Consider the following 15763-nt stretch of genomic DNA (forward strand, 5'->3'; position numbering starts at 1 on the left):
CAATGAAATGATAACAATGAAAAAAACTAAAAATTGCTGAGCCCATAGCAAAGTGTAATTATAATGGTCAAAGGAAAGGAGTATAAAAGTGCTCAGGAAAAACACAGTAAAATAGAAAAACAATGTAAATGTTATTGAAGGCATTGCCCAAAATCCATAATCAGATGAAAGAAAAGGTTAATAATATCAGGGACATGGACATTTTATTAAAGAAGATCAACACATGATTACTATGATTAACCTTCTCTCTAGACAGAATTTCATTTCTCCTTTACACATCTGACATACACAGCCAGCTATATAGTGGGGTCATAAATATGTTCATTCACTCATTTATTCAATACTCAAGTATCTATTGAGAACCCTGTATGTCCCAGGCCCTCTTTAGAAACGAGGGTTGCAGAGAAGAAGTAAAACAAGCCCCCAACAAGAAAAATGTTTCCACTGCCTCATGTGTGAATGGTGACGGGTGACCAGTGGCCAAGAAATGTCTTTTTCATTTCTCCTATCAACACACTCTTACGGCTTTAGCTATGGATCAGAACGGTGAATGACCTTTTTTGTTTTCCCTTTTCCCCCTTTGAAAATTCAGATTGTTCTCTGGCAGCCAGTAACAGCTGATTTAATTACGAAGCAGAAAGAAGTCCATTTTTTTGTGAATGTATCTGATGTAAACCTTGTGAAAGCCCATTTACATGACAGCACAATCCAATTCAGGTAGGCGGCATTCAATATTTACTGAGTAGCCTTTATAAGCACCTATGATGCATTTTATTAGCAGACAGTATGATATCTTCCAGGAAAAATAAACACTTATGTTGAACATGGCAACATGGAAATCTCTGAAGTGGACTGGTGAGGAGGCCCCAGTGGCTAGCTCTGTGACCTTGGACAAGTGGCTTAATCTCACAGGAAAATGCCTCAGACTCAGGGATCTGTGGAGACCCTTTGAGTTCCTCCTTGTTCCTTCCTTCCTGTGGTCCCTCTACTCTGTGCCTAGACATGGGAAGCAAAATGATCATTCACCTTAGCAGGTGTTCTCGTATCTCTTGAAAAAGCAGCTGCTAAAAGGGATTTGGCTTCCTCCCTTGCTTCACAGGATCAGGGAACATTTCTGAATGTCTGGTCCTAAATAAAACATTGTATCAGAGGCAATTTCTGTTCAGACTCCGTGTCCCCTTCCTCTTGGATTCTCCTGTCCAGGGTCTCCTTCCTGCATCCACTGCCCAAGAGCCAGTCTTCCTTCTGCTATGCTAGTACTTCCTGGAGGCCATGCTCTTTTCTGTGTATCAACAGGCAGCCTTTGGATAATCCACTATGATAATTACTAATAATATGTTTTGTGTGTTTACTGCCTTCCAGGGACTGTGCTGAACCTTCCTATACATTGCTTCATTTAACTCTTATTTAACTCTGTGAGAGAGATATTATCCTCATTATGCAAATGAAAAAATGTTTCGTATTCACAAAGGAATCTTGCAAGATCATACCACATAGAACATAGCAGAGCTAAGGGTTGAACTCAGACTCTTCTGAAGTCAAAGTCTTGGCTTTTGTCTGTTGGCTTAAATAAAAAAGGAAAATGATATTAAAATGATAGCTAACTTTCAAACTGTTCATCCCAAGTGAAGGAAAAGCTTAATTCAGTTAAAATGTTTGCCTAGTTTACAAGGTGGTACTTCTCAAGAGACTTAAACAAGGTGACTTTCCGGTATTCTTCCTTTCCCTGTGCTATGATTTCTCTAGAGATTTGACCATCTTTGGCTATGCAGAACATCTGGTATAGGCTAATGGTTGTCACAATGAAAAACAAAAAGAAAAGGCTTTCTGCTTCTCCTTGGTCCTTAACTGAAAACAGAATAATAACCAATGTTACTCCGGATTTAAGAAAGTTGTCCATTAACCTATACGTTAAAAACTGATAAATCACAATCGAGGAATGTTGGTAATGGTACAGACAGGGTGAGTTTCTGGAAGCCCTAAAAACATACCACATAGGATCCGCTTTCTCTCCAACACCCATGTGGGCTTAATCAAGAAGGTTTGTGAATTTCAGTTTAGTATAATATTCTGGGTTATTGTTTGCACCTTGGTGACTTTTGCTTGTTAGATATCTCCATGATTTTTCCCCATGCTCACCTGTTGTGCCTGCAGTGGGCAGGGAAAATAAGAGTCCTGTTTGGGAATCAGCTCTCCTGTTTTGTCCCCAGCATCTTGGTGGAAGAAGTGAAAGATCTTATCCAACAGCAAACTCTCAATGACACTGTCATCCCCCGGACCTTTTCCTCATATTATGAACGTTATCACCCACTAAATGAGGTAAGTCATTACATTTCTCTCCAAAATTACTACTTTCATTTAATTAGCATTGCCATTTCAACCATGGGATATTATTAAAGAAACACAATTAGTGGGAGAGGGTTAAAAAAACCTCGTGATTAGGCTGATTATATGGTGGTAACTTATCCTCTTGTAGATGTCTTCCCTGAGAAGATTGCATCGTATTTTGTAAACTGCGTCTAAGCAGGCTGTTTGTCCATAGCTGGGAGTATCTCTGTTAGGAGTAATACTGCATGCTAACGAATAACAAGAAATAAAAAATAGGACCTTCTTATTGAAACTGCTACAAAAAAATTAACAATCCAATTAATCATGTCTCTTTGGACCATTACCCTGATTGTACTCTTAGTGAATAATGGCAACATTATCTCACTGAATTAAAGGAATTTATTCACTTACATTTAGTACACTTAAGCACATTTTATTTCCCTTAGGAGGAATCTATTTAACAACAACAACAACAACACCTGTATTTTAATCATTCACTACCTGTATTTTAATCAAAAAGTTGACTTTTTTTTTTTCTATCAGTACTTACCTGTTCCAATTTTTCTAGAGGGAACCTGAGAAAGATGCTGGGGCTCAGTTGACTGACGTAAGCTTTCATGTAATCCTCTAAGAATCATATCTTCATATTTGTTATTTGAAAGAGTCAACTCTTTGGAGGACTTCCTTTTTTATATAGTTTGCTCCAAGTAATAAAAATCCCTTGATACCTTTTTTCTTTCATAGGAGCATGCTGCTCTATTGCTTAATATAAGTATTTTTATCGTTTTTGGCTAGGTGCCCAGAAACTGTTAAGGACCATATCCATGTTTTTAAGACATCTAAGACTTAAGAAATAAGAATCAATTTTCTGTTTAATCTTCAAAAGCATCTGTTCCTTTCCAGTTAGTTAAACCAGAACTCAGCCTGCTTCTAGAATCAATGTGCCTGGCTGATTGATGGGGAGCTTAAAATTGCATCCCCTTCCTATATCTCCCCTCTCTTGTCTCTATTCGGCCGAGACCTCTTCCCTCCAGCGTCCATCATCAGCCCTGCAGAAGCAAACTTGATGACAGTGGTTGCAAAGCTCCGTCAGCATGATTTGCAAAATGGGGAAGATAAATACGTCATGGCTGTCTTGAATTGGGTGGGGAGGGAGGAATGTCTTAAGAAGTATTTTTAAGTAGTTTTTAAATAGTTTTCAATTCTTTTGTTAGAAGGTTACTTTTTCTTACTTTGTCTCCAGGAAAGACATGGGGGGAGGGGGGAGACACGACTGTGTTGGTCAACCCTAACAAAGTGCCACAGACTGGATCACTTAGACCCCAGAAATGTACTCTCTCACAGTTCTCAGGCTGGAATTGCACAGTCAAGTTGTCAGCAGGATTGGTTTTTCCTGAAGTGTCTTTCCTTGACTTGCAGATGGCTGTCTTTTCACTGAGTCCTCACATGCCCTTCTCTCTGTGTGTACCTCCCTGGTTTTTCTGTGTATGTTTATGTCCTAATCTCCATGTCTTATGAGGACACCAGTCAGGTTGGATTAAGGATGACACTAACAGCCTCATTTTAATTTAATTACCTCTTTAAAGGCCCTATCTTCAAATACAGTCACATTCTAAGCCACAGGGAGTTAGAGATTCAATATGTGAATTTGGAGGGGAACACAGTTCTGTTTGTAACGATGACATTGCAGAACACATTTTGCACCTCTCCTCCCTCCCACCCTCAGTCCTTAGGATTCATAGGAACGATGGCCATCTTGTGTTCAGGAAATTCCACCAAGTCCTTCTTTCCCCTTCAGCACTGATCGCTCCTTCAGCCCTCACCACAAGGTCACCTGGTGGGTCAGAGGGGTTCTTTTGTCATTGATTCTTGCTTGGTAATCTTTTTTTTTTTTTTTAATTTTTTATTTCTTTTCAGTGTAACAGTATTCATTGTTTTTGCACTGCACGCAGTGCTCCATACAATCCGTGCCCTCTCTGATACCCACCACCTGGTTCCCCCAACCTCCCACCCCCTGCCCCTTCAAAACCCTCAGGTTGTTTTTCAGAGTCCATAGTCTCTCATGGTTCACGTCCCTTCCAGTTTCCCTCAACTCCCTTCTCCTCTCCATCTCCCCTTGTCCTCCATGCTATTTGTTATGCTCCACAAATAAGTGAAACCATATGATAATTGACTCTCTCTGCTTGATTTATTTTACTCAGCATAATCTCTTCCAGTCCTGTCCATGTTGATACAAAAGTTGGGTATTCATCCTTTCTGATGGAGGCGTAATACTCCATAGTGTATATGGACCACATCTTCCTTATCCATTTGTCCGTTGAAGGCTGTCTTGGTTCTTTCCACAGGTTGGCGACCGTGGCTATTGCTGCTATAAACATTGGGGTACAGATGGCCCTTCTTTTCACTACATCTGTATCTTTGGGGTAAATAGCCAGTAGTGCAATTGCAGGGTCACAGGGAAGCTCTATTTTTAATTTCTTGAGGAATCTCCAAAGTGGCTGCGCCAACTTGCATTCCCACCAACAGTGTAAGAGGGTTCCCCTTTCTCCACATCCCGTCCAACACATGTTGTTTCCTGTCTTGCTAATTTTGGCCATTCTAACTGGTGTAAGGTGGTATCTCAATGTGGTTTTAATTTGAATCTCCCTGATGGCTAGTGATGATGAACATTTTTTCATGTGTCTGATAGCCATTTGTATGTCTTGCTAGGAAATCTTAACCCATGATAGGGAGAAAAACAAATGGCAAAAAAAATACTTCTTAAAACAAATGGCAAAAGAAGAGCATTATTCAAAGGATGTTACCTTCATTAACCCAGATTAGATTGTGAAATGAATCAAGCTTTCTGTAAGGCTGCCTTCATCCAACACAGCCTCCATAGTTTCAGGAACCCCCCTGAACCAGTAATACTGTGACACAAAATATTTTCATGTAATAGTTCTTTCAGATGCACTCATGTCTTAGAAGAGTAGCACAGTAAACAGAGCCCCAGTGAGGAAACCTCTGATAGGTAGACAGCCAACACCTCAGACACTGGCAGCATTAGTATTTGGTGACAGGTAGGCCTTTCAAGAACATCTTAATTCCCAGCACTGGACAACCACTCACCCTAGTGATATTACTCTAAGAGCATCCATGGGCAAATGGTGCCCCAGTTCCTATCAGCTAGGATTGCAGTTTGAAATTACCTCTTGTTAAGGTCCCAGAGATGAGACCAAAGACTGGTCATTTCCATTTCAGAAGGTATAAAAGTACAAAGGTGGCCCCTGAGAAGTTGGTCTCCATTAAAACGTGCCTGAATTCCATCATTCAAACTGTGCTTTGAAGGGGACACTAGCCTAAAGTCAGGGCCAGAAGGTTTTGGTTTTTTTCCTTCCACTGTAGTCTTGACAGAATCACCAGTACCACTAGACTTCCAGCCAGGAGAAAAGTTCTGAATCAAATTTCTCAGAGAAAGAGAGAATGTTTCCTCCAGATTGTCCTCATCTTCGCGTCCTCTCACTTTACACAACTTGTTGTGAGTATACCAGTCTCTAGTGGGAACAAGGGCACTGCTATTTATCCTGCACAAAGACAGTGCCCAGGACTTCCTTGGGTTACCCTTGAAAAGTGAATATTTAAAAAAAAAAAAAGTCCTATAGAAATGTGAACTCATGAATGAATGGTAAAGAAGATTGTACACACAGAGACAGGGATTCGATGTGATAAGCCTTTAAAAATAACTTTCAGGGCCCCTGGGTGGCTCAGTGGGTTAAGCCGCTGCCTTCGGCTCAGGTCATGATCTCAGGGTCCTGGGATTGAGTCCCGCATCGGGCTCTCTGCTCGGCAGGGAGCCTGCTTCCCTCTCTCTCTCTCTCTCTCTGCCTGCCTCTCCATCTACTTGTGATCTCTCTGTGTCAAATAAATAAATAAATAAATCTTTTTAAAAAATAATTAAATAAATAAATAAATAAATAAAAATAACTTTCAGGAGATCTATTCTAAAGATTAATTTTCCTGCTTTGTCATAAGTTTCTTAGTGCTTTTCTACTCTTCCTCTAAACCTTGATACCTTTGAAAATTTTAATTTTATTGATTTTCCTAAACAGCAGAAGAAACACCAGGGTGTAACTCCTTTGATTCCTCCCTCTTTCTTTATACAAAGGTTTTAAAGGGATCACCTTGCCTTGCAGAAGTTGTCTGCTTCCTTTGCCCAGGGAAATGCTTTGAACTTGCTCTGTGACTAACTGCTGGTTTCTGTTTTGATAGATCTATTTTTGGATGGAAATCATAACTGAGAAGTATCCTGATATGCTTGAAAAAATCCACATTGGATCCTCATACGAGAAGTACCCACTGTATATTTTAAAGGTGTGTTGTGGGGAGAGTCACTCATCTCTCAACTTTGAAGAATGTATTAATTCTCCACTGCTGCTTGTTATAACTGGGATTTTTTTTCTTTGAGCTAAAGAAGTATCTGTATTGCAAGTGTTCCTCAATGTTAATATCCAGCTATTTGGGGATTGGTTATTACCTTTACATTCTTTCTTTCACTAATGCAGTACTGGCATGAGAGTAGAAATCCTATTTTGGGGGATCTAGGCTGTCTCTATCTATGGGACATAGATAAGCCATTTAACCTTCCTGAGCTTTGTTGGCTCACCTCATAAAAGGAGGGGAGTCATTTGGATTATTTTTCAAGTACCTTATTTATTTACACCCACCACCACCACCTCTGACTGGCTTACCTGGGAGGCAGGGGGAATGGAGAGAAATCTGTTGTCAGACAAACACTGATACTGATCTAGTTTTTGCAACCAAAGAAACAGCTGAGCAACCAAACCCTGGGGGAGAAAAGGGACTGTGGCAGTAGGACTAATATGAAAGCTTCTGCTCCAATACCTGTCCATTTGGATTTTTTTTTTTTTAGTTGAATAAATTAGCCTTTGTAAAAGTCTGTGAATATGGTCAAAGAAAGAATTTTTGGGAGCCAGGAAACCATGCTAATTCCTGCTGTTAATTTCTAATTCTGAATTTCTTTTTCTTCTTTTTTTTTTTTTTAGCAGTTCCCTGGCACCCCTCCCATCCAAATACTTAGAAAGCAGTTCTAGGGAAAAAGTAAGCATCAGAAAACTAAATTTGATTTAAGAACATTTAATTTACATATAGTTTCCCAACATTACCTATCTAAATTGTGAGAGGTGAGAGTCTTTAGTCATCCAAAGATAAAGTTTTGAGTCAGGGTTCCTGGGTTTTCATCTGTTTTGTTAAGAACCTGCAGTGCAAACTCAAGGTATGAAACATCAGGTCCTCTTGAAAGCTGAGTTGGTCCATCCAATTAACTCCATGCAGTTGTGGTCTACCCATCTATGGAATTTGCGTTCGGCCCTATTGTGTATACTCTTCAGCACTTGTGTTTCTGGAACCCAGATTCACACATTAGAAGATCATGCTTCTTGCATGCCTTTCCTTTGTACCAGTCTTACTTGACCAAGGACGTGATATGATGGGAGTCTCTGGGGTTCCTTCATTTCCCGGTGTCCGGATCAGTACCCAAGAGAGTTTGCTTGGCACCGTTAGACAGAAAATTGAGTCCGACAACTCGTCCAGACAACTCAAGATTTTTTTTTTTAATTGCATAGATTCAATCAGCCAGATAGTTCTTCTCTGTGTACTATTTCATTCTTGGAAGCCAATGTCCTTTGACTTTCTCTGTTGCTTTCTTACTGGATTATCACTAGCTCCAAGTTAGTTAAGAAAAAACTTCCCTGAGTGTTGTGGAATGGCAATAAATATTTAACTCTCTCCTTTTCTTTCTTTTTCTTTTTTTAAGATTTTATTTATTTATTTGACAGACAGAGATCACAAGCAGGCAGATAGGCAGGCAGAGAGAAAGGGGGAAGCAGGCTCCCTGCCGAGCAAAGATCCTGATGCGGAGCCCGATCCCAAGACCCTGAGATCATGACCTAAGCCAAAGGCAGAGGCTCAACCCACCGAGCCACCCAGGCACCCCTAACTCTCTCCTTTTCTTATTTTGGAATTTCAACTCCACATATTTGTTTAATTTTATAACACTCTGCTCCCACCCTCATTGTGTTGAAACTGATTTTTAAAAGCATGCGAACCATGATTCATTTTGTGTGGAGATTTTCTTGAGAACATTTCTGAAGACACCAAAGTCCATCACTGAGGACAGATTGGGAATTCTTATTCCAGAATGGCAACTTGCACTAGCTCCCATACCATGAATCAGAATGAGGCCTCTGTCCCTGGGCCTGGTGGTAATAAGTTTCTGTGAACTTAGATGTGTGCTTCATTTTGTGTGAAATGAGGGTAATAGTCTATACATAAAAAGTATGCACCCTGGGGAAAATGGTAAGGGAGTCCAAATTTATCTTCAGCATCACTGGCTTCCCTTCCCACACCTTTCTTTATTTCCGTCTCCTACAGAAAGCTGCCCGTACTGCATGGACCTATTTACCTTACGGAAGTGTCAAAATACAGCTGTATTTCTAGTACTGTAGTCTTTATTTCCACACTTCCACATGCAGCTCTGGTATGACTAAGTAATTGTGGAAGAACAAGAGGGCCCTAAATCAAAAGTTCTGAGTGCAAATGTCAGTCCCAACTCTCACCAGCTGTGTGACATTAACTAGTATCCTTTAATCTCACCACCCTTTAATGTCCCCAGGAAACCCTCAAAGGAATGCAGAGAATAATGTGTGTTTCACAGATTTGTTGCAAGAATTAAATATAAGCACTATATAAATGGAAGTACTATACTGAAGCTTCTTGTTATTGTTGTTGGTTTTCTTTGGGCAGGTTTCCAGAAAAGAACGAACAGCCAAAAATGCCATATGGATCGACTGTGGAATCCATGCCAGAGAATGGATCTCTCCTGCTTTCTGCTTGTGGTTCATAAACCATGTAAGTATTTACATTCTCTTCCACCAGAGTTTCTCAGTGCATGGCCTAAGACAACATGTGCAGAATCAACTGGACTGTTTATTAAATGCATTTTCCCAGGTTGCATTCTAGAATTCTCAACTTAAACTCTCTGGTGGTAAGATTTGGTAATCTACAATTTTCACAAGCTAACCAGATGACTTGGTGTACACTAAGTTTGAGACATAATTTTAAGCACTTAAATCGCGCTAAAGATTGCCCACCTTTTCCTTCCTACATTTCAGGCTAAGGCTAAATGCTGGAAAATAATCAAGAAATATTTTGCAATAGTATTGTGTTTACTAAGGACCATAGTCTGCCCTTGAAAAGTGAACATACAGTACAACATTACAGAGAAGATCATATATTCTAATATATTATAATGGGGGATTTTGTCCGTGAAGAAGGCCTTGGCAGCAAAAAAATCCATATATAAGACAAAGAGTATGGCATAAAAATAAAAATTATAATGACTATAAACCTCTATAATAAATGAAAACATAAAAATTCTGCTTCACTTCCTATAAAATGGGCATAAATGTTCCCTCTATTGATTTATATAAAGAGCCTCTACTACTGGAAGAATAACTTAAAGTATGTGTCCTTCTGATAATGGTTCTGGTCTCTGTATTCACAGGTATACAACTATACAAAATAGATTTGTTCTTAAAAATTAAAAGATAGTCACTTAGATTGATCTGTCTTAACAAATGAGGTACATCAAAGGTAAAATCATTTCTGCCTTTGCTGGGTCTTGTCAAATACAACATCTTTGTCTACCTTCTCCTGCCTTGCCATCTGGTCTTCCCCTGATGGGAGCTGCTGCAATCCTGAGCCTTCTGCAAAGTGGCCCACCACCATCAGTACTACCTTGACCAAATGAGGCTAGTTCTCAAATGACTAGATCCTTAATACAGCCCAGACATTTGAAGATCCTTCCTCATGATGGGTAGTTTTATTCATTTTGGGTAATGAACGGAGTACCAGTTAGTGGAGAAAGAAAGGTGCAGAGCAAGCAAGAAAGAACACCTTTTTTTCATTCCATCACTGAACCTGGAGAGGGCCAGAAAGAGACTCTAATTCCTATTGACTCTAATTCCTATTGGGGAAGTTGTCCTTACTTGTCATCCTTCTCAAACTGACACCTCTTCTCTCCTATTACACATGCTCTCCCCTACCCTGCCTGCTTGCCGAATCTTTGCAAGATTAAATTATTTATCCCACAAATATTTATAAATTGCCTATGAGTTTCCAGACTCTGGAGATACCATGGGAAAGGAGATATAGCCCCAAAACATCACCATCAAGTATTTTGCCCCAACAACGGGAGTCTGATTTTTATAGCCCAAAGCAACACAGTCAATAAACTCTTTTTTTTTTAATGTTTTATTTTTTATAAACATATATTTTTATCCCCAGGGGTACAGGTCTGTGAATCGCCAGGTTTACACACTTCACAGCACTCACCAAAGCACACACCCTCCCCAATGTCCATAATCCCACCCCCTTCTCCCAAACCCCCTCCCCCCAGCAACCCTCAGTTTGTTTTGTGAGATTAAGAGTCACTTATGGTTTGTCAGTCAATAAACTCTTTTTAATGGACATTTAAGAATGTCCTTGCCTGCTTACAAATAATTTAATCATTTTTCATAATGATTCAAACAAAGGAAAAGGAAATCCAAATTTTTTTTACTTGTGATTCAAACAGAAGGAAAAATAAAAGATTTTAGCTTTATAAATTTTGTATGGATGGATTTTATGTTTAAAAAAGTAAAGAACCCAAAGTTGAAGTCTTAGCTTTTAAAACTCTGTAAAGAAAACCTACACCATTCCTGTGTTTCTCCTTTCCTCTTGTACAACAACCACTCACACGACACTTCTAACTCCAGATACATGGGTACTTTCCCCACACCATGCAATTCTGTAACACCTGCTGTATATCCTATAATTTAACTTAATTCTGACACTGTCTACATGGAGACTGAGTCAGATCCCAGTGGGTAAGGGCTCAGTCCCACAAGACTGCCCCTCTCACACTTCAGCTGCCAGTTCAAAGTCCAGGCTGTTCTCTGTGCTTCTGACTAATCAGCTACAAATCAAAGGTTCCCACGACCTCCTCCTAGGTTTGATTAATTTGCTAGAGCAGCTCAAAGAACTCAGAGAAACAGTTTACTTACTGTTTACTGGTTTTTTGAGAAAAGGATACGATAAAAGATACGGATGAACCTCTAGGGGGAAGAGATGTCTAAGGCAAGGTGTGTGGGAAGGGACGTGGAACTTCTCTGCCCTCCCCAGCTAGGCCAATCTCCCCAGCCACTGTACATGCTCACTAACCCAGAAGCCGCCCCGAGCCCCATACCTGTAGGATTTTTAAAGAGGCTTTATCATGTAGGCACGATGGATCATTAACTCAATTTCTAACCTCTTTCCCCTTCCTGGAAGACAGGTTTGGGGCTGAAAGTTCCAAGATCCTGGCTTGGTTTTGCTGTTGACCAGCCTCCTCTCAGGAACCCACCAAGAGTCACCACAGAGAACAAAAGATTTTGTTATCACCCAGGAAATTCAAAGGGATTTAAAAGTCCTGTGTCAGGAACCAAGGTCAAAGGCCAAATACTAAACCAAAAGATGCCTTTGTTGCTCTTATCATTTAGGAAATTACAAGGCCTGTGCCAGGAACAGAGGGGATGTGGGGCAGAGACCAACATGTACACGTATTTCTATCTCACAGTCTCTCTCTCTTCTCCAACTCTATATGGTATGGTCTCAGCTTAGGGGAATCCCGTTACTCCACACTTTGGGGACCCTGAGGTCAGTCATTTCTTTCTATGCCTTTCATTCATCCTGCGGAGGCCAAATGAAGTTCCTTTGTACTAACGCGAAGGCAGGAGCTGAGGCTGACTTGTGCATGATTGCATCCCTAGGATCAAACTCAGCACGGGGTCTGGCACATCATTGGAGCCCAAGCAGCATGTGTTGGGCATCACACCTTGTTCAGTACTTTGTCTGCCAACTGGCTTTTCTCAGTGCCAACCTCCCTCTGGACCTCTGACCTGGAGAACTCACATGTAGCTGCTCACAAAGTTGGCACCCTGCAACTTCAGGACCTCCACAGAATTCCTTCAGCTGCCCTTCACCTTAGCTGACATGTGAGTTGTGAAGGACACGGCTTCACAGAAACTCCTTGAGGGAAAGAGGCTGCTCTTTCCTATCTCCAGATGCTGAGGGGCCAGAGGAGTAGATCAATGTTCTCCTGTCCTAATACAGGTATCCCCTTCTTTCCAAAAGCTCACATGATGCCACTTCACTTTTATAAAAGACTTACATTCATATGGGAATGGCTTTCTTCACAAAAGAAAAAAAATGTCCTTTAGATTTCTTTCAGTCAGCAAAAATAGGTACTAGTGTAAAAGTGTTTGGAAAGTGGTGGTCTCTTTTCATTTTATGCCATTTTGGCATATGGAAAGGTTTCATAGGCACGTTCTACTTTCAGAACAGGGAAACCTGTTCTGCTGTTGCCTTTTTACCCAAATTCCTGATCTGATCTGGTTGAACCACCCTTGTCTTTTCTTTTTACTGTCCTCTAATGGCTCCAGATAATGCCCTAGAACTTGGCTCATGTTTTTTTATTCCTCTCCAATTCTTGCCCTTATTCGGAGTGAATTCGAAGTCTGTATGTCCATCTACCAATGTCCATCTGTCTCAGCAACTTGAACTTTACATCCACAAACCTAACCTCAACTCTACTTTAGTAAATTTCCCCCATGGCCATCCTCTGTATCTCAAAAATAATTCTTTCCTTGACCTCTGGATCCAGAATCTGGCCAAGGACAGTAACTAAGAATGATAGGAGGAGCCACTTAAGGGTCTGACCACTTAATTTCCTCTCCTTCTACCTCTGTCATTCCTCACACCTGTTCATCACCCATTCACCCATATCCTGACTGGCTTGTCCCTTTGATGTGCTCTTCAGGAGTTCTAACCCCAAACACCCCACAGAATTAACTGTCCTTCTGGGCCATCTTGTACATCTGATTTTATTATCATATTTTATCACATTGACTTTTTGCTCTTTCATTTCAAACGTAACATTTTTACCAGCTTGTTAGGAACAAAGATCATCTCTAAAGTCTGTTTTTGGTGTTATTACCCACAACTCAGTACATTGTTTGGTCCATAGAATCAACATTCAACATTGTCTTGTTATATTTAAAATTTAAATTAATGCTTCAACTTTAAGCTCAAATACAGCTCTGGAGTCCAGAGAGTATCTACCATTGTGCTAAATGCTTTATTGTCATCGTAGGAAAACTCGGACTTACAGCCCTTTGCAATATTTCTAGTGGTTGAGGGAGTAATGCTTTATTTTAAAGTCCTTCGTTTGTAGCACCTTATATGCCTTTTTTCACTACTTTATTCTGTCAAATGGCTATTGGTTAATTTGTTGGTAGATGTTGCTGTTGTTATTGTTGTTTCCGGCCATAATAAAGACAAAGCTTTGGTACACCCCAGGAAAAGACTGGATAGTAATCATCTGCCACAGGTCAAGCTGTGGTCAAGCCTTTATCTCCCATCCCCTAATCTTTCACTCTTGCGCAATCCTCCCTCTAGTCTCCTCTTTCTTCTCTTGTTTTTATTACTAGGACAAGAGATTTCAGCTGTGTTACTAGTAGGTAAATCATTCCTTCAACAAATATTTATTTGTGTGCCTGGCATAATTGTTACCATTTGCATGTCGGGCATAATTTCTTCAGCCACCTACTTCATTAAGGGTGATATAAAACCATGGCTATAAACATATTTATAAAATACCACGAAAACTCATTGGATAACACATGTTTGGAGAGCGCCATGATATAAAAATCACAAATTAATGGGGAAAGAATTATTAGATTCATAAGTATGTTCGAGTTTGGTTGAAATTATTTAAAAAAAAAATCATGTCTTTAAAAAACAGGTGATATACCAAGTCAGAATTATAAGGCTTATAAGATCTTAGAGGTTGTATTATTCCAGTGATATGATTATATATCTAGATTGTATGTTTTTGAAGTATAAATGGCTGGATAAATATCAAATCTGAAAATGTCTTAATGAGTAATAACATTATTCATGAAGTTACTAAGGACATTTCTTACATTTCTCTGTGCCTATGTAACTCTGCCCTTAATCTGCACAATGCCTGGAAAAGAACACAGATTTGCCCAATTACCAAGTACCCAATCTTACCCTTAGCTGATCAGGAAAGTACCCTAAGTCCTGAGGATGCTATAAAATTACCTAGCTGATCCATTCAGGTCACTGTCCCATTTAAGTCCATATCTCCTCTTACAGATGAGCATTGAGAAGTCCCCTCAGTGTGCAATTTCCCTCTGTCTTTCTTTTTTCTAAGCCTCTCCACTGAGGTCCTGGATTAATCCTGCTATTTCTCTTCAGATCACTAATTCCTCTTATTCTGGACCCTCATCTTCTTTAAATGCACCCAAACAAGCCCACCACTAGTCCAGATGGTGTTTTTGTGAGGGATCAAGAAAGACATCCTTTCCTGGAATAACTAGATATCCACCTGCAAAAGAATGAACTTGGACCCCTACTTCATACCATGTACAAATATTAACTCGAAATGGGTCAGAGGCCTAAATTTAAAAACTAAAATTATAAAATTTTCAGAAGAAAACTTAGAAGCAATAAGTCTTTGTGACTTTAGGACATTATTTGTGAGATATGACACCAAAACCATAAGCAACAACAATGAAAGAGATAAAAAGAGATTTTCTGAATTAAAAACATTAATGCTTTCCAAAGGATGTGATCAAGATAGTGAAAGAATAACCCACAGAGTGGGGGAAAATTTATATGATAAAGGACTTTTATCCAAAACATATAAAGAACTTTTACAGATAAACAGTAAGATGACAATTCAATTTTGGATTGAGCAAAATATCTGAAAAGACAAGTCTCCAGAGAAGATAGACAAATGACCAATAAGTACATGAAAAGATGTTCAACATCATCAGTCATTAGAGAAATATTTGTAAATCTAACCACAAGAGACACCACTTCAGACCTACTGGGATGGCTAAAATTTTAAAAGGATAGTAACAAGTGTTTAATAAGGATGTGGGAAAATTGGAAACCTCATCTGTTGCTGTTGGGATTGTAAAATAGTTCAGCCATGATTTTACAGTTTGGCAATTCCTTGAAAGGTTAAGCATAGAATTACCATATGATTCAGCAATTCCACTACTAGTTCTACACCCAAGGAAAGTAGACACATTTGTTGCATGGCATCATTATTCATAATCATCAAAAAGTATGCCCATCAATTTATCAGTAGGCAGAATAATGTAATATATCCTTATAATTAAATATCATTCAGCAAAGAAAAGGAATGAAATGCTGACTTTTACTACAAAATTGATGAATCTTGAAAACATTATTCTAAGGGATAAAAGCCAGATATAAAAGGCCACATACTTTATGATTCCATTTGTATGAAATATCTAGAATGGGT

The 15763-nt window shown here is 39.5% G+C and overlaps 1 protein-coding gene across 2 annotated transcripts in view; it reads left to right on the top strand.

Annotated features, from left to right (window-relative positions):
* Positions 1-15763, top strand: part of CPB2 (carboxypeptidase B2) — a 56055-nt gene that overhangs the window by 22435 nt on the left and 17857 nt on the right. Inside the window, exons 3-6 of one of the 2 annotated variants that reach the window (XM_059377454.1) lie at positions 593-717; positions 2211-2319; positions 6577-6678; positions 9130-9234. In XM_059377454.1, coding sequence (XP_059233437.1) covers positions 593-717; positions 2211-2319; positions 6577-6678; positions 9130-9234 — 441 coding nt within the window. The remainder of the gene's footprint in view (positions 1-592; positions 718-2210; positions 2320-6576; positions 6679-9129; positions 9235-15763) is intronic. The other variant, XM_059377455.1, reaches the window with a different exon arrangement.

The sequence above is a fragment of the Mustela nigripes genome, chromosome 15 (assembly GCF_022355385.1).
Source record: "Mustela nigripes isolate SB6536 chromosome 15, MUSNIG.SB6536, whole genome shotgun sequence".
In the NCBI taxonomy this organism is placed as follows: domain Eukaryota; kingdom Metazoa; phylum Chordata; class Mammalia; order Carnivora; family Mustelidae; genus Mustela; species Mustela nigripes.